The 19,308-nt window shown below is 42.3% G+C and overlaps 1 protein-coding gene across 15 annotated transcripts in view; it reads left to right on the plus strand.

The window, feature by feature from the left end:
* The window catches only part of ARHGAP26 (Rho GTPase activating protein 26), a 327,129-nt gene that overhangs the window by 231,415 nt on the left and 76,406 nt on the right, over positions 1-19,308 (plus strand). For 10 of the 15 annotated variants that reach the window (XR_012160231.1, XR_012160232.1, XR_012160233.1 and 7 more), the window contains 2 exons: positions 587-728; positions 9,446-9,599. Coding sequence is in view for 8 of the 15 variants with exons in the window: in XM_073355711.1 (XP_073211812.1) it covers positions 587-728; positions 9,446-9,599 (296 nt within the window). In the remaining 7 variants the exon portion in view is untranslated. Of the gene's footprint in view, positions 1-586; positions 729-9,445; positions 9,600-11,002; positions 17,984-19,308 lie in introns of those variants that run through there. The other 5 variants (XR_012160237.1, XR_012160235.1, XR_012160234.1 and 2 more) reach the window with 4 other exon arrangements.

A 19,308-nucleotide genomic window follows, 5' to 3' on the forward strand; every position in this document is an offset into this window, starting at 1 on the left:
TGCTAGGGGAGCCCTTGAAAGAGTAGCCTTGAGGGATCCCCCGTGCAGAAACTAATAGCTCCAAAAATGCTGCTGTTTCAGCTCATCCCGTTCAAAAATTCCATTCCCTTTAGGAAAAATGTGATAACTTAGTTTTCAGACAGCTGTGCATGGGAGTTACAAAGAAATTCACAAGCTGGTTGGCTTCACTAGACCCTGTGAACTGCCAGCCTATGGGGAACAGCTGCAGAGCATGCGGATTTAAATATATAGATATCTATTTAATTTTACTTTCTGTATGTCAACTTTCACAGCTAGCTGCTAAGCGTAAGCCGGCCTTCTAAGCGGGAAGGGCATGAGGCTACGAGAATTACTCGTGTTTTGCTAATTAGCAAAAAAAGCTTTGGTGAGGAGTAGAGAAAGGGGGTGGAATTGGGGTGGGGGTGGAATTTAACATGACACTGTTAAAGGCTGTTTCTTTCATTATTGTGATTCTGTGCTGATAACTGAGGTCCCCTCCATCCCCTGTTTCATAGCAACACTTGACCTTTCTTTTAAAAAACAAAAGAAGAACAAGCCCATCAAACCCCCATCCTTTTATTTATAGATATTTAACACTGTGCCAGAGACACTACCGCCAAACTCGCAGCTGCTGTTACTATCTCGTAAGAAGAGTACTGATTCCAAGCCTCCTTCCTGCAGCGAGAGACCATTAACACTCTTCCACACAGCACAGGCCAATGAAAACCGTAAGTATGTCAATCCTAGATGCAGTGAGTTGTGTTACAGTGCTGTACAATGTTGTGTTACAATGCTGTTATCTACTCAGAAGGTTTCTGATCATGACTGATGGGGCTCAGTTCTCACACCATAGGATACGATGCTCGCTCATTAACTTCAATAGGAGTGATACATAGCCTATAGTATGAGGGGGCCCCAGGCTTCTAAAACATCATATTAATAGAGAGAGCTAAAGCTTGTCTAATCCCCGAGCTCTTACCCCAAGGGCTTGAAGTTAGGCTGTATAAAAATAGTAGTGTAGAAAATTGATATCCCTTCCCCATCTCATTTAGTTTTGCACTCTTGTCTTCCATGACCCTCCATACTATTTTCTATTGGCTGCTTGGGATATGTTAGTTAACTCGGAGCAGAACATCTGCAGCAAGGACAACCACCCAGTTCAGCCTTCAGAGAGATGCTTTTGGACATCAATAGATGTTTTCCCTTGAAAAGAAACAGACATTTCAGCCATCAGGTTTTACATCCCTCCTAGGAATCCCACTTCAGTTTAAAAATCTCCTCGACCATCAATCCATTACTATCACTACTATTTAGTATTTGACTCTTTCGTCTAAGGATCTGAAAGTCCCTGTCCACAAGCCAAATGTCCTAAGGGCTGTTCCACTGGCACCGATGATCCCATAGAGACAGTTCTGTGATCCCTGGGCAGCAGAACCCAAGATGTTCCAGGTACACCAATCTGCTTACCTGACACGCCCCCATGTACCCAAGGTGGAAGAGAAAGAGTAGCATAATTATGTTGGCTTTACACTACATGAGTTTCCCCCTGTGCCAAGAGAGTCCTCAAATGCCACATTTGGGTACCTTTCTGGCTGCTTTGCCTTAGTAGTGGCCAAGGATCTGGCCCTTAATCCTTAAAGGAACAGAGCTGCTTGGAGAATGTTTGTTTTATTGGGAATGAAGCTGCGTGTTGCCGGTTTCTAATGCGTTAGCAGCCATGTTGCATTGCATTAGCATCCCTGGTTCTAAAGACCCAATGAACAAAGTGAAGATGGGTTGAGGAACACCTCCCCCCGCCACACACATTTTTTTAAGTGTCTGTTAAAAATGTTAGTCCTCTGTTCACAGAACAGGTTCAGCTCACCTAAAATGTCAGAGTTTTGACTAGGAAGGATCACCTCTGTATGGTGGTTCTACCTCCCCTCTGTGTGGTGGTTCTGCCTCCATGGCTCAATCAGACCGTGGCAACTCAATTCACACTTCCATCAGCACAGCTAGTACTGGTAACTTCTGTGGATTTTTTTTAATGTGGTCAACTGTCTGTTGGAAAATGGGCTGAGAGCACTGAACAGCCTGTCATTTTTAGTGTCCACACTTCAAAACAGATGGAAAAAGTGGAGATGGTTCAGAGAAGAGCATCAAGAATGATTTGAATACTGCATTACATTGAGATACTTAAGGAACTCAATCTATTTAGCTGATCAAAAAGATGAGATAAGGTGATCATGGTCTGCAAGTAAGATCTTTAATTGGAGAGGGCACTTTAATCTAGAGATAAAGGCATAATAAGAGGTAATGGCTGGAAATTGAAGAGCTAAGCAACTTAAAAATGGAAATGAGATGCACATTTTTGACACTGAGGTCAGTTTAACCTTTGGAAAAACTTAAAGGATGTAGCGAATTTAGGGTGACCAGATGTCCCAATTTTATAGGGACAGTCCCCATTTTTGGGTCTTTTTCTTATACAGGCTCCTATCTTCTGTTTTTAAAATCTATGAATCTATGAACCTTTGCTTGCTACTGACCTTGGCTGCATTTGAACCAGATGTAGAGTACGTGGATTTAAAATAAGAGAAACCTGTTTTATTATCACATTTCATTCCTTACCATTTCTCGCCACTTTATAGAGAATGCTCTAGCATCTTGTTCTTTTACTTTGATATAATAAGGCACTTCTATCACCATTTGAATGCTGTTTTTGGATAACCTGTATCATAGTACCCTGCAGCCAAGTTCTCATCCAACAGTCTTTGCACTGACTCTTCAAAAGCAGAAAGTTACTAGAAGCATGACCAGAAGAAGCTGGACATTTAGGAAAAACTCAACTGAATCCTTGTTTGCAATGCTTTTTTATCATAGATTGCAAGGGATTCTAGCTAAACCAGTGTGAAATCGGACTTGGTGATGCATTATTTGCAATTGGACAGAAAAGGCGTGAAATGAGACTGGCCGAAGAGTTTAATCTGAAGTGGGTTTTTTTGGTTTGGTTTTTTTTTTAAATGAGGGAGATGATTGCAGAAAACACAAGATTCAAACCTCCCTTACGTGTGGGCTGCATTTCGGTTTTTTTCCTTTGCCAGGAGGATATTTTATGTAGGATCTTGAAAAGGAAACTTGTGTATTTGATTTATTAATGGAAGCTTTATTATCTGCGGGAGCTGAACAAAATCTTAGCTGTCTGTTATGGGCTGTTCAAGGAGTGCTGCAGACAGAGGGAAAGTCTGCTCAACACAAGGGCATGTTATCATAACCTCTGGGCATGCCACGACTAAGCTACTGTACAGTTTATTATCCAGCAATCCAGAACTAGAACTTTTCCAGGTGTGGCTCTCCAAATGCCCGCTGAATCAGACAGGCACTTTATAAAGTGACTTTTCTGCTTTCTGTATAACAGAAATGAATTTGTTCTACGCTATTTATTGTTTCATTTTTGGAGATATCTGGCCAACTAAACTATCACAATGAAGAAACCTTAACTTACACTGTTTAAGTGCTCAAAATAGAGTTTTGGCCTTTTAAAAAGGGGGAAAGAATTAAAAAACACCAAAAACAACTTCTCTCCCAGCTTCCTCAGGTGAAACATCCTCAGCTCCCTTGCCTGGGAATTATTTCAATTTAATACATACTGGTAGTCCCCTTCAAAATTATCCAGGCAGTTGACACAGTTTTGATAGGTTCAAGGGCCTTATTTTCACAGGTTAGCCTCGGGCAGAAAGTGCTTGAAAATAACAAGCTGCATGGTGGAGATGATGATCTACTAACTCAGAAATCTAGACTCCTCACTGCCTGCCATTGGTATCAGTTCAGTTAGGTCCAGGTACAGAATCTAATGAAATACAGGCCTTTCCAGATCTGCGCTGGGGGGAGATTACATTTTAAAAAAATAAAAATACCCTAGATAAAATAATACTACAATCTGGTATGACTTTGGCCAGCCTATTTTTAAATCTTTAAATTTGACTAATTTCCTTCTTAATGTATCCCCAGTTCAGTGCTCTTTTAATGCCACCAGAATGGAACAGTCACACCAATTTCTCACTTCTGTCTTCTCTTCTGTGGATGACCCCTTTCATTACAAAGAATTTCCCTTCTCTCCCCAGCAAGCCTGACTGAATTTCAGAAACCTCTTGCATCAGATCATTACGTTACCTCTCGTAGGGTGTCTATGCTTTTGAGCTGGGGGTGTGATTCCCCGCTCGAGGAGACATATTCATGTGAGCTGTCATCAAGCTGGCATGCTAAAAATAGTGCAGTTGTGGCAGCACAAGGGGCGGGGGCTAATCACCCTGAGAGCATGTCCCTTGGAGAGGTTAGCTAAGTGCTCAGGGCAGTTAGCCACTCCTGCTGCTGGAGCTATCTTCTGGTTTTTTTGGTGCACTCACTCAATGAGAGCGAGCACAAGTGCGTCTACTCGAGCTGGAATCACACTCTCTGTTCAACATTTAGACATACCCTTAATGGGAACCAATGGCGCTGAAAATGAAGCGACGGTATAAGCTCCCACCGTACTCGTCACTGTGCACTCTCTTGTCTCATCCGTCCTCATTTCCTTCCTGTTATGCTGAGATCTCTCTGAGCTGTACCAAAGTGATGCTTTAAGTTGCCTATAACTACTGACCAGTCTACTTCTCCAACCCCAGACACTTCTTTCTTACAATACACATAAGGACACTTACGTAATTGCATAAATGACAATAGATTTAGTCTCAATTTAGTGTAGGTGAGAACAGAAAATGGCTCCTAGTTTCCAGAAGTGCAAAGAACAGGGGGGATGACAGGTGGATAGACGTACCGGAGGTTTCTCACAATGATAGCCAATGGTCTTATGCTCTAACCGCGTTGCCAGTGGTTTCTGCAAAAAACGGTTGGGTGTCAGGATCCCTGTGGCATTTGTCCTTGCCGATTTGTGTTAAATTGGTTAGTTACAGCAGCCTGGGAAGACAGTGTGGTTTAGTGGAAGGGTCACAGGTTTGGGAGTCAGGAAATGTGGGTTCTATTCACAGTTCTGTCATAACCGGTTCTGTGAACTTGGGCAAGTCACATCACTTTGCTTTAATTGGTCTGTGATATCCAGGAGGTCAGGTGAGATGATCTGATGGTGTCTTCTGGCCTTGGCATCTATGAACCTCTCTGTGCCTTTGTTAACTTTTTCAGCCTTTCTCTGTCCTGTTTTTTTAGGCTGTGGACACTTCGACGTAGGGACTGTTTTTCCTGTGTGTTTGCGCTGTGATGAGCACAGGAGTCCGAATCTCAGCTGAGGCCTGTAGGCTCTACATTAATATAAGCCAATAATAATAATAACTAATAATACAGCAACATTGTAAAAAGTGGCTGTATTCCAGAAGTTGCTTTTCTGAGAGGCATAACATGCAACCCTCACATGGATAGGGCTAGTTTTCTAATAACTGTACTAGTTTTATGATGCTGTATTTACAAGAATGAAACCAGACACTGTTTTAAACCTACCCAATAATCTTTGAAACATAACAAAAAGAAAACATGACGAGGTGCTGTTTGTCCTCCGGGCAAGGATTCCTCAGCCCTCTATAATGTTTGCTGTCAGCGTGTATAGTGCACCTATCAGAAGCATGAACATTAAAAATTGAAACACATACAGAAATAAATCCAAATTGACCATGTCACCAGTAAACTGAAAAACTTTCCACCTCACAAAAGATTAAGATTCTGCCCATTCAAGGAACACTTGAGGAAACAATATGTGCTGTGCAGTGTGCTCTGCAAGTCAACAGATGGTTAGACCAAGGGGGTGGGGAGGAGATAAGGAGAGAATTCAGGAATTGAAGATCCTCTGGTGAGCACTCCCTGCCCAGACATACAAAGTTTAGCAATTGTTACCTGGAACATTCCAGGTGATCATAATGCCAGGCTGGAAAGAGAGAGTGAGTCTATGGTAGGCAGGACCCAACCCATGGAGGGCTTTTATTGATCAAAATCAAACCTTGACATGAAGCCAGTGCAATCTATGAAGTGCTTGTGTAATATGCTTCACCATTCATTAAGCAGGCTGGCATTTTTGCTCTAGCTGAAGCTTGCTGGTAGTTTTCAAGGGTAGTCCCATGCAGAGTAAAATGTATTCCAGTATGGAGCTAATCCAGGCATGGCTAACTGTAGTGACATCCACATCTGAAAGGAAATGTCAGTCACCTTGTCTAGTAAAGATGGAGAAAAACATTCTTGTGCATTGCTGCTTACTAGACATAAAGTAGTAGCTGATGATTTAATATCCTCTGTTTGCCAAAAGCCGGGAATGGGTGACAGCGGATGGATCACCTGATGATTACCTGTTCTGTTCATTCCCTTTGGAGCACCTGGCATTAGCCACTGTCAGAAGACAGGATACTGGGCAGATGGACCTTTGGTCTGACCCAGTATGGCTGTTTTTATGTTCTTAATATCAGCCTGAGCTTGTGAACCCAAGTTACAGTTCACAGGCTTACCCGCTCAAATGAAAGGACATCTGTCACCACCTCCATCTCCCGTTGCTTCTTCGCCATCACCATATTCCTATCCAGATGCAGTTTTAGTTCACTAACTTTCATCCCAAACCTAGACTTGTCCAGACACTGGGAATATACAGTGACTGCACTGTATGGATCTGATGAAGAATATTAGAACATTGTAGAGACATTTTGGGAACAGCCACAAAAAGCCCTTACGGATTGGTGCACTCCGCCCTGGTGCTACTTCTCCCTCTAATTTATTACACCGCCCCCTTCTTCTCTACACTGTCTGCATAATATTTCATTCATCTTTTGATTCCTACAGAGCATCCATCTATGCTAGAAAAAATAGTATTTGTATTATAGTAACAGCAAGCGATGGTGCAGCTGCTGCTAGTGTAGACAGGGTGGATTTTATCACTCTGAAATCTGCCTATCGTGAGCACCCCCTACTGTTAGCAGTGATGTTGGCATTACGCCCACCAGTGCAGCTGCACCATTGCTGGCCTGCTATCTGTTAAGTGTCAGATCCTTAGGGGTCTTGTATTAATGTTGTATGGGCCGCATTCTCCTCTGTTATGCCAGTGTAAATCCAGAGTAGCTCCACTGAAGCCTGCAGGGTGAAATTGCTACTGAAAAACAAAGGCAATATGATTCAACAATTGGAGACCAAAGGAAATGCAGAAGTGAAAACATGGCAATGATTATACTTGAGATATTCTGGTGAAAGGTGCTGTATGTGCACACAGTGCTTTACCAAAGTACTATCCCCATTTTCTGGATGGGTAAACATGGACATGGAGAGGTTAAGTAACTTGCCAAGGTCCACATCATAAAATCAGAGCTCAGCATCGTGTGCAGTCTTGGTTACAGGTCAGAATTGAAGTGTGTTCTCAGGGCTGTGTAGGAGATGCCCAACCACACAGTTTGCCCAGCATGGACTTCTAGGTCTCTTCCATGAGTATTAAATTCACTTGCAAAATATTGTTAAACACAAATTAATCTGAATTTTCTAAAAGTACTTGCACACATCCAGAGCGAGAGGAACGCTGGATTCAAACAAATATAAACCTTGGAGAAATGTAGACCTTGATCTGGGTCCATCTCTTGTGTGCCCAGTTTGGTTCCAAGGCTACACATCTGGCTTTCCCCATACCCAGGCTGGCCTACTCTAGAACACCTTTGGCAATCCTGTGCTTTGAAAGGGTGTTCTGATTATTACAATAGCCCCAACTCAGGTTTTTGTGTCTCTGGTGGTCCTAATGGTAATTAACTCAAACGTGTCACCGCATCCAATTCCATTTATGTTAAATAAAATATACATTTATTTGCATAGGAGACCAGAATTGCAAAATAACAGGAAATAAACCCATCTGGTTGGACACAATGACAAAGGTTCCAATCCAGTGTTACAAAGTGTAAAAATATTACCTAGAGCATAGATGAACCAAGTGTGTGTGTCTCTGAGCTGACAGGTTGAGAGAAGCTGTTGACAGTCTTGAGTCATAGTTCTAGCATGTGTAACCCCGGTTTTCCTTTTGCCCTTGTCCATGAACCCTCTGTTAATATAGTCTTCATCCTTTTGAAGTGGTGATGAAGAGGTTACCCAATGCCATGCTCTATTATGGTTGTGACAACATTGTTTCTAAGTTATTTCACAGTACTGCACAGGATTTATTCCTGTTGTGTATCCAAGATTAACTTTTAATATTACAGAGGTGTTCCACTCATATTGTTTATGTTGGATTTCTGTTCTGTTCCTTGTTCCTCTGTGTACAAAAATATAGATGCACATTACAAGTTTTTCCCGAGAATCCAGCAGAGATGTCTGATTGGAAGAGACTGGGAATAAGTGATTCATATAAATTCTCATTAGCTTTGTTGATAGCCTTTAGTACAATGCAAATGGAAAATCACTGCTTTGGAAAATGAACTGTGAAAGAGGTGTTCTCTATGATTTTTAGTCCATCCGAGGGACACCACCTCTCTTCATGATTACATTGTCTTTCATGACAGCAGAAGCAGCCCGAGCTCTGGGACCCTCCCACCTCGCAGGGTCCTAGAGCCGGTCATTAGCCCGAGCCTGAATGTCTTTACTGCAATTAAACAACCCCTTAGCATGAACCTGAATCAGCTGGCATGGGCCCAACCAGGGGTTTTTCACTGCAGGGTAGATATGCCCTTAGAAACATTTAGGTGCTTCAAAAAGGGATGCTAGTGATTCAGTGGCACTATTCCCTCTGAGTCAGGACAGAATCAGTGCCTCTGTGGTGTAGGATGGTGAGGTGAAAAGTATAGTGTAGTCCTAGAGATGCTCTTTCAGATGAGGCATAAAATGGAGGTGCTGAACCATAGCACTAATTCCAAGAAAAGATGTTAATACAGCCGGACGGAAAATGGACAAAAAATGTCTTAACATTTTCTTTGTTTATGTGAACATCTCATTATTGACTATGGAGCTACTTGGGAAATAGCTCTAATTGTTAATCTAGTACCATTTTAGGTAGTAGCATTTTCCCTAAATAATTTCAGTTAGGTAATCTGTTCTTTACTTTCTATTCTATCCTGTTGCTTTGCAGTGTTTCACCCTAGACGTGGCCGAATTTCAGGCATGGGAAAATTGATCCCTGTGTATAATTTTGAATGTTTATTTAAAGTGTGCATAGGGCTTCGGGATTTTTGAGTGTAAGATGATATTAGTGGCCTGAGATAACCGGTGAATGTTTTACTTACCAAAAATGTCCTTAATTAAAAAGTGTTTGCATCATCAGAATAAGAGAACTCATGTTTTATATTGTTTCAGCTTTAAAGAATAGTATACGTGAAGAAACTTCTATATACTCCATGTACTTCCCTGGGATCAACATAAAGACATAAGCTATTAATAGAAACTGTTCTACCTTGCAAAAGTCTGTTCTTTACTTTCTAACAACGTAATAGGTTTTACTTAATGATATTAATGTATATTTGTTGTTGTTTTTTAGAGGAGACAAGGAACAGTATCATCAACTCCAGCCTGGAATCGGTCATCTCTTCAAATGTCAACAGCTTCCTCCACTCCAACAGCACTCTCCAACCCAACCTGAACTCGAGTGACCCTGACCTAGAAGTAATTAAACCTAGTCGGCCAAACTCGCTGTAAGTACAGTGATAATTAGTATGTCATAGGGTCTCTGTCCAGCCAACCTACATATCTTCAATCAGGGCACTGTCTTAGTCTGAGTCAAAGCCATCTGCTGAATATAATTTAACATTCTATTTTTTTAAAGGGAGCATAGTTATGTGCATTGCATTTTTAACGATGCATTGCACTTTAATTCTTTAATTTTAGAATTAGTTACTGTTTTTTATACTTGTTGGCTACTTTGTGCTCTAATTATTTTGAATGTCTAGAGTATTTTGATCATTTTCAAATAGATCCTTACATTATTGCTTGCACTGTTGTGAAGCATCTGGTGTTAAGCTCTGGGAAGCATAGAGGAAAGTAAATAAAACAGTGGAGCATGGCACTAATGGAATTGTTTTCTTCCTACTTCGTTAAAATCTAAGACTGCTGTCAGTACAGTTGGTCTCCAACCAAATGTGTGCCCTTGTTTCTGATATTACTTCCCTTATCCGGAAAGTTTAAGGTAAAAAAATAGCAGCTTTAATGATGACTCCAAGGGAATGGCTGAATTATTGTGAAGTCTCCTGAATCAGTCACAGCTGAGCTGTGGCATGTGCTGCTGAGGGGAATTTCCTTCCTTTTGAGACTTTGCTGTGTCTGTCAATATTTTCTCACAGACCCTCCCCATCCCACAGATCTGAAGGTTTGAACAGATCCCCACCAGACACTGTGGAACTCTTACAAGCCTAAGCGAAGTTTAGTGTCTCTCCCAGTTTTTCTGTGTTTCTCAATGTGCTGCTAGATGGCACTTAATAAATCATGTCAACAGACATCTCTTTGGAATGACTAAGAAGAACGCCACACTAGCTAGGGTGCTGTGACAAAAATGGCATTGGCATCATGCTGTGACCTTCTAATGTCTAAGGAAGAGTCCCTTTTCCCTCACCGCATCCACGCCTTTCTCGCTGTACACTTCAAAGGGTGCAAATTTCCACTCTGCTCTAAAAGCTTTATGGTCCCTTGGCAGTGAATCATAGAATCACAGAAAAGTAGGATTGGAGGGGACCTCGACAGGTCATCTAGTCCAGATGAAGCTTCCTACTTTAGCCGCTGTATCTGCTCTTGTGATTAACAACCTAGGATTCGGTAAATTGGGGAAGTGAATGAGTATGTCAGCAGTGCAGAGCTATTACCTGTAGAGGTTTGAAAAACAAGGCTGTTGTCTGTACTGAGAGTAGTTTTTCTGAACTGGGTGGGAATGTCTCTATATTTGTGTTGTTATACTGTGTAAAGATTTAGGCCCACATTTGTAGAATTTGGTATCGGCAAAAAATATGCCCATACTGCAATTTGTGTAATTCCCTGTGTAGATGAAGTGCGCACACATTATCATGAACATGTTTTTGAAACTCCAATTTCTGGTTTCTGTCAATAGGTTTTACCTCACTCTGTTGATTCTGGTTTTCATTAGAACATGGATATCATGAATGAGGGATCGGACTAATGAAATAACGTTTTGAATACCTGATGTTTACACCTTGGGTAGGACTTTGTAAACAATTTGGTCTACAGGAGTTGAAGCGTTCCTAGTATAACTGATTGTCTGTTCTTGAAGTCTTTTCTACCCTACACAATATGTGATCTGCAGGGGTTAAGGGGTGTACGCTAGTGATTGGTTACTTTCACTAAGACAAGTTTTTCTCCAATACTTTATCTGTGAGACTTATAGACTATACACAAAACCCCAGCTTGGGTTGTAAGTGCTAGTGAGTGGGGAATTTTGTTTCCCAGGGATTTTTCTTCCAAGAGATTCTTTGGTTTCTACCTGCTGAATGATGATTTCTGAATACTTTTTTGGAACCTCCGGAACCAATGGCATCTGATGGAAGAGTTCCTTGTAAGGGGGATGGTACTCCCAAAAATACCCCCCCCACTAAATCTCCCAAGGAGCTATAGTCTCATGAAGGGGCATCTGGCCATGACAGACCGCGACAACAGCACCAGGGTGAAAGCCTAAGCTATTACTGGCTCCAGGAGGAGGGATGTGTTCTGCATGCACAGGACGGGTATGACCCCAATCCCGCTTAGGCAAAGTGCAGCCTTGATGACCCCAACTTTCTGAAGTCTAAAACAGCCCTCAGAGGCACATTCCATATCACCGTATGGCAAATGTCAACACTGAACAGAACTGGGTGCAGGGCAGCTCTTGTCAAAGAACTCACTCGTTATAGGATCATAATCATCAGCACCACCGAGGCATGTCTGCCACAGAGTGATCAAGTTACTGTGAAAGGAGCACCATCCTCCTCTCCAGTGGTCCACACCAAACTCAAGGTGTGACACTCATTATTAGACAACTCCCAGCACAGACTTTAACCACCTGGAAACCCATTTCTCCATGCTTTTACTATGCTGGGCTCCTACATCATCATGAATATCTGTCTGTCGTTGTGGCCTACGCATCTATGGACCTGCAGAAAAGGATGCATTCTACCACCAACTAGCAGCAAAAATCCAATCAAGTCTACCACAACACACTGCTACTGCTTGGAAATTTTAGTCCTGTGACTGGCTGCAACTGAACTGCGTATGAAACCGTGATAGGTCCTTTTGGTTCAGGTTCACCAAATGACACTGCCACCTGGCTTTTGACATGGTGTGTCACTGAGCTTTTGTCTGTTATGGGGTCCTGGTTTAGATTCCGTAACAATCGTCACTGGACTTGTATTTCAAATAATGGATGTGGTATGAAAGAAATTGACCATATCCTCAACAGAAATTGCTCCATAATGAAATCTCAATGGGTTTCATTTGGCAGTGCAGACACACCAGCAAACTGAGACCATAGACTAGATGTCACTCAATTCTCACTGCATCTTCCAACATCTCCAACACCTTGCAAGCCAGATGCCCACCAAAAGTACAATATCCAGCATCTATATGAGGATCCTGTTGACACTGTGATGTACACACAGGCTGTTGAGGATCACATGGAGATCTCCTGGAGTGGCATACATAACGCTATATCACATGCTGCCGCTGAAACAATCCGCTTCAGACCATCACACAAGAAACCTTGGCTTTCTGAATAGGACTTTGATATATTTGTGAAAAATGCAGAAGCACACAAGTAGTGAAATGTCCAAGAATGTAAACAGCTGAAAGGCATTTTCCGGGTCATGGCAAAACATGACCCTGAGATCTACACCAACTCCCTGGCCGACAAAGCCGAAGACAGCCTAAAACGCAACAATCTGCTGCCTGCCTACTGAGCCATCATACACCTAGCTGGCAGCCATGAACTGATCTTTAACATCCCCATCATGAAACCAGATGGCTCTCCCTGTTCATGAACGAATGATGTCCTGGACAGATGGAAAACACATTATGAAGATGTGCTGAACCACACACTTGCCGACTACTGTCCAGAGCTATGTGACCTAGCAAACTGCATAGCTGCAGATGCAGGGACAAACACTGATCCTCATCAATTGAGGAAGTACAAAATCCCATCCAAAAATTATGGAATTGATGTGCTGCTGGACCTGATAGTATTCCACCCATGCATGAGCATCAGCCTGCATCAGCTGTTCTTAGAAGTGTGGGCATCGGGCAAAGTACTAGCAGAATGGAAAGATGGCGTCACAGTGTCCCTGTACAGGGGCAAAGGATCTCACACTGAGTGTGGCAGCTACTAGCCAACCCCACTGTTATCTGTCCCTGGAAAGTTTTTTTCTCACGCTCTGGTTGGAAGGATGCAGCCGCTCCTTAAGACATAATTGTCACAGCTGTCAGGTTTTACTGTTGGGTGGTGGACAACAGACCATGTCCTTACCCTTCAGCTTCCGTGTGAGCTGAGCAGCACCAAGAATTTAACTACCCACTTCATGTGGCATATATCAACATCGGAGTGTCTTTTGATTCAGTCCTTTGTCTCTCACTGAAAAGAGTTGGCATTCCAGATGTTCTGCTACATCTGGTGCACAATCTTCACACCGGTACCAGTGCAAGAGTGTGCATCAGTACATGGCTTTTGATGTGTTTCCACACATTGTGTGTAGCAGTGATTCATTCTCGCCTCAGTAGTATTCTGTCGAGCTATCGATTAGATATTAGGACGTGCCCTCCAAATGTCACACTTAAGGTTGGTCAAGAAGTGTTCACCAACCAAGATTATGCCAAGACTACACGCTTGCTTGTGGAGAAGTCAGATAATTTCAGCCCCGCCCTTCAAGATATCCAAGGTGCCACGCGCACTATGGGGTTGAACACCTCATGGCAGAAGACCAAGGTCTGTCACCCCAGAGCTGGGCCACCAGAACTCCAGTGCTGGGGTGGGGTCTGGTTGTCAAGTACTGTGACATTTCACACAGAGTGTGGAGAGTGTTGATGAGGCTGCAAGCAGAGTTCACATAGTCACAGCAAACTTTAGCTAATAGGTCTCACTGCCTCCTGCATGAAGTCCAAGTCTTTTTTATGGATGCAGAAACGTCTTTGCACTAACACAAAGTTTGGGATCTATCAGATCTGGATACTACTTATATTGCTATATGGATAAGATACCTGGGCCCTCTTACAGGCAGGCTTGGAGCAGCTAGAGGCATTCCATTTATGCTGTCAGCACCAAATCCTGAGTATAATGTGGTTTGACTTTGTGCAAAACAACATAATCTCCCAGAGATCTGGCCTTCCTTCAATTGTTCATTATATTCAAAAGTGGTATTGCATGCTCTTTGGCCATGTCACTGGGATAGAAAGAAACACACTGACATGTCATGCTCCCAAACTGTCCCTTGATGCATGAAGAGGTGCATGCCCTAACCCTACCTGCCACTGCCAATGGGGCCACCCCAGAGATTCATGGACTTTCAGAATTGAGTGAGATCTGGAAACTCCACTACATGATACCTAATGCAACTCAGTCAGCTGTGGTCTCTCTGGTTGGTGCAACAGTTCTCAGTAGACTGTGTATTTGATGATGATGGTTGATGCTAATTCTTACTTCACAGTATGTGCCTTGGGTTTTTTGTGAACATAGCTTACGTGGTTCAGTCTGCTCTGCACAAACCAGTTCTGTTCTCCCAGTTCTTGGCTGTATTCCTGTTCTTACTGTTTGTTGAAGTGTATTAGTTTGTCTTTAAACATTTGCTTTGAACCTCATTTGCCATCCCATGTAAAAATCATGTTGCTAATTTCTGTAGACAGCATTCTAGTAATTGAATTACCAACCCATTCTCTACTGTATGCTGATATTTTTTACCAGCCAATACTGGCTAATGTTGTTTAATCTTTGCTTTTGGTTGTCGGGAGCAGCTTACTCTTTTGGATGTGTTGGAGGAACACCATGTACAGAAAGGCTCATTTGCTTGCTTAGTGTACAGAAGGAACATGGATTTTTAAACATCTCCATTTTTTTTCTGCATACATGATGTTGGTGCTGTATAAAGCAAGCTTGATCATTACTGTTATTTTAGTCTGTTTGGGACATGCTTGCTGTTCAATGAAGTAATGTTTATTTTGAGTGTGTCCTTTTATAACACAGTGTTCCAACAAGACTGCCATCCAAGCTGCTTGCATACCTTGCTTTTCTCACTGAAGTGTGTGTATGGTGGAAAACATGTTTAGGCTGCTTTAAGGAAAAGATGGTGCTTCTCTTGTTTTTATTATTGTTACTACTGTAGCGTCTAGGGACTCCAACTGAGATCAGAGCCTGGTTGCGCTGTGCACATGGTTCACACATGGTAAGGAACAGTCCCTGTTGGGAATGAAACCCCAGGACTCCTGCTTACCAGACTGGCATCCCAGCCACTGGGCAATGCTACCTCTCCTGATAGAAGAGCCACTAAGAAGCCCATACAACTATTGTGAGATAAACTTGACAGCTTATAAAGAGAAGAAACCCTCTAATTTGTGTGCTATTTTTGGCGGGTCTAGAGTGTTTTCCCCTTTGCAGTTAGCGTTCTGTTGGTGCAAGTCAGAAATCCAGTGTTGATTGTTAATGATGAGAATTATGAGAACAAAGAGGTGTGCTGTTGGTTGCCAGTGGGGAAGAAATTGAGCGAGTAGTGTCAAAATTCATCCCTCTAGGTCCAGAACGACATTGTTTACGAGTTGCACTTTATTGGTAACAGAATGACTGTCCAATGCCAGACATTCAGAACAAAACCAGTATTGCATCGTTTGCACTTATTACTGTGTGCGGTATATCCAAGTAATTTCGCTATAAAACAGTTTTTTGCTTTTTTAACATGCTGAATAATTCGGATTTTGCAGTAAATCCTTGAACAGTTACAGAAACTGAAGTCAATCCACAGTATTTGCTTTAGTAGTGCAAGAGTCACCACATTCCTTAGAATTTACCTAATCCAGAAGTGCTGCGTACGTCACAGTGAAGACTTCAGGGAGCCTTCCACTCTACATGCCTTCAAGAATCCAGCTAAATTCTGTTTAGGGCTTGTGAGTCCCATCTTTCAGTTCTAACTCATTGATTATTTCTTCCTCCCTGCTCCCATTCCTCTTTTTCCACTCCCTGTTATCCCTGTGCCAGGGCTACCATATTTCAGATGTCCTTCAGAGATGATTAAAGCTACCCTGCCCCTTGGCCAACAGTTCATCAGATATCTCAGTCAGGATGGTGACATGTAACCATGACATCAATTGAATCACAAAATGTGCAATCAAGGAGTCTTAACATTCCAAGTGTGGGGAGGAAGGAAGTGACTCTCTCTCTCTCTCTCTTCTTTAAAACAAACACACGCACACACAAAAACCCCACAGGAATTACTTGGGAGCAAGAAACTCCTTGCACAACAGGTGCAGTCATAAGGATCTAGGATATAGTCACCTCACTTGGAAAAAGTTAATCTTGCTCACAAAGGGGTGGTACTGGTAGTGGCTAAGGTTAATAATTTGACCATTTGATTCAATGTATAGGTTTTAAAGAGAGATACTCAAGTAGTTTAGGGCTAAAAATTGGCCTACTTTGATTTTCTGGTGCCTAAATATCTCATTTAAAATGCAAAGCCACCAGTCAATTATTAGGAAATTAAAGAGAGAGATAATAGCCATCATTAATGAACGGTCCTTCGCTGTTTTTGTTCTGTTGATGTGGCACTATCCAGTAGAAGGAATACAAGTTGACCAACCAGTCCCTGTTTCTAGAGCTGGTGGGTTAGAATTGATTGTTTTAGTGCCTTAGCTGTGCATTTCCATACTTTCAAATGTTTGGGCTTCTTATACTTCGAATGAATTTGTCCTGGAATTGTGTTGATGTTACTGAAGGAAGCAAATGAAACAAGCAATCCAATGTTGTTTATTTTGTGCCAGACGAGGAACACAGATGAGGATCAGAACAAAAGAGGGCAAAACAGGTACAGGTAAAGTTGTAGATCCTAAGTGATTTACAAACAGCAAAAAGTTTGAAAGAAGGAAAAAGTGAAGTCTGTACTTCCTCTGGGGCTGCCAGCCCTCTGCTTATGCTGGGATCGGCTATAACTGCAGCTAAGAAATAGGTGTGAACACACAGTACCTTAGAACCAGCAGACCAAATCATTCCCCTGCTAAAAAATAGTATCCTCTCTGACACCCAGTGCCTTCTCCCCACAAACACAAAATGACATAATGCACCCTATAAATACAACAGCTCTCTCTTCTATTCTCCCCCTTTAACAAACAGGTTTTAAGTCATTTTTTTGTTGACATACCTGCGGTCTTCACCAAAGGTTTTAATTACCTGCCAAAACCAAGCAGCCCTTTACATTTCAGTGGCCAATTTGCAGCCTTAAAACAACGGTTTGAGTTTGAAGTACAAACAAGGCCATATTTAAAATCAAACTTGTATCTATTTTTGTTGCTATCTTGGCTGCTACTAAAGTCTAATTTAGCTTTAGTTTGATGAAAGCTATTAAGGTTTCATGGAGAAATATCAGGGAAGTCTGAAGGTTCCTTCTTCTGTTCTTTTATCAGTAAGATGCTGGCACTTGTACCATGCTATGTGGGGTGGCCCTGAACTTTATTTTTGTTGTCCTACAGAGATATTAGCCTTTTAATTCTTGGCATCCTCTCAGGAGCCCTGGAGACCCACACAGTTCTCTCCTCTTTGAGCTCCAGCATTGTTCTAGACCCTATGCACTAATCTTCTGGTTGAAAGAGACTATATTTGCCATCCCTCTTCCCTTTATCCCATTCAGGGGTTGTGCTTTCAACTACGACAGATTAGAGGGGTGACAAGCTATTTAATCCCCTGTCCCTCACAATCAATAGCTATCTGCCCCACAGAGAGCCGTAGCTAACGAGCACAATAAGACAGCCTCTACCCGTTACAAGCAGCAACAGCTCCGCATGCCTGTTCCAGTTCAGACAGATTACCTCTTACTTGGGCCAGTGTCTCACGTTTGTTTGGGCTGCAGTCTAGCATTACTAGAATGGAAGCTAAAGAACTAATAAACCTGATGGTTATTAAACAGGTTGTTGGTTTTATATTCTTCATATGATATAAACCAACATTGGGGGGAGGGATAGCTCAGTGGTTTGAGTATTGGCCTGCTAAACCCAGGGTTGTGAGTTCAACCCTTGAGGGGGCCATCCAGGGATCTGGGGCAAAAATTGGCAATTGGTCCTGCTTTGAGCAGGGGTTTGGACTGGATGACCTCCTGAGGTCCCTTCCAACCCTGAGATTCTATGATAGGAGCTTTGATTTCTCCATTGTTGCCATTTTGCTTTTCCATATATAATTCAAACCCTTTCTCTCAATTTTCTGCCTGCCCTTTTGCATCTTGTGTTAAATGTGCTGGCAGGTTTGATCTGGGAATGGCCTGCAGTTAGGCTTCTAAAAACTTTAAATCAAATGTTCGCTGTTTAAAAGCCCTGCACGTTATGTTGCCTGGTGACACTGGTGAGTGTTGTATGAACTCTCAATTACTGGCTTTCCTTTGCAACACTGCCACATAAACATCACACAGCTTGGCCAGTGTAACAGCTGCTAAATTTGGAAGTACACTGCAGCCAGCAGAAATACTCCAACAGCCAAATTCTGGCCATTATAGGAATAGCCCTAATGCAAAGTTTTTACTTTCTGCAAAAGTAGTGTTAATATGTGTCCCTATCTTATCCATTCCTAACCTCCAGGCAAATCACTCTTGGAAACACAAGAGTAATCTGCATGGATGAGTGATATTTATTGGCCCATTGCTGTTCTTGGGGTGCACGGATGGGCTATGCCCCCTAAGGCTGTTCCACAGTGTCCATCAATGGCTTTGATCGTGGAATGGTGACTCCACAAGTTTGAAGGGGAGCCAGATTCTGGAAAAATTCCATCCTTTCTCCTGTTTGGCCTACAGCTTTCTGCTGTGCAGTAGGCTCAGCTGTCTCAAAATCAGTAACTGGATACATTTGCAGACTTAGAAAAATGCAGATAATTGGGGTTCCTGACAAAAAAAAATCTTAAAAATAAATTCCTCTTTTCTATCCTTGCAAAGACTTGAATTCAGACTCTCCCAACCCACCTGCAAGAACTAAGGCACATCCATTCATCATCTCTCCCTGCCCTGCTTTTGAACTGTCATGTCATTAACTCTTGCAGGGGGAAATATGAAACCTTGAACACAGGCCTTGCAAGGTAAAGTACTCAAATAAGGCATACAACCACAGTCGTCCTCACTTGCGGTAATCTAAGATTTCATGCCACATTTTTCATGAAAGCTGTTGTGTTAACCCTGATGTGCCTCCCCAATTCTGACTTGG

The sequence above is a fragment of the Lepidochelys kempii genome, chromosome 8, assembly GCF_965140265.1.
Source record: "Lepidochelys kempii isolate rLepKem1 chromosome 8, rLepKem1.hap2, whole genome shotgun sequence".
Taxonomy (NCBI): domain Eukaryota; kingdom Metazoa; phylum Chordata; order Testudines; family Cheloniidae; genus Lepidochelys; species Lepidochelys kempii.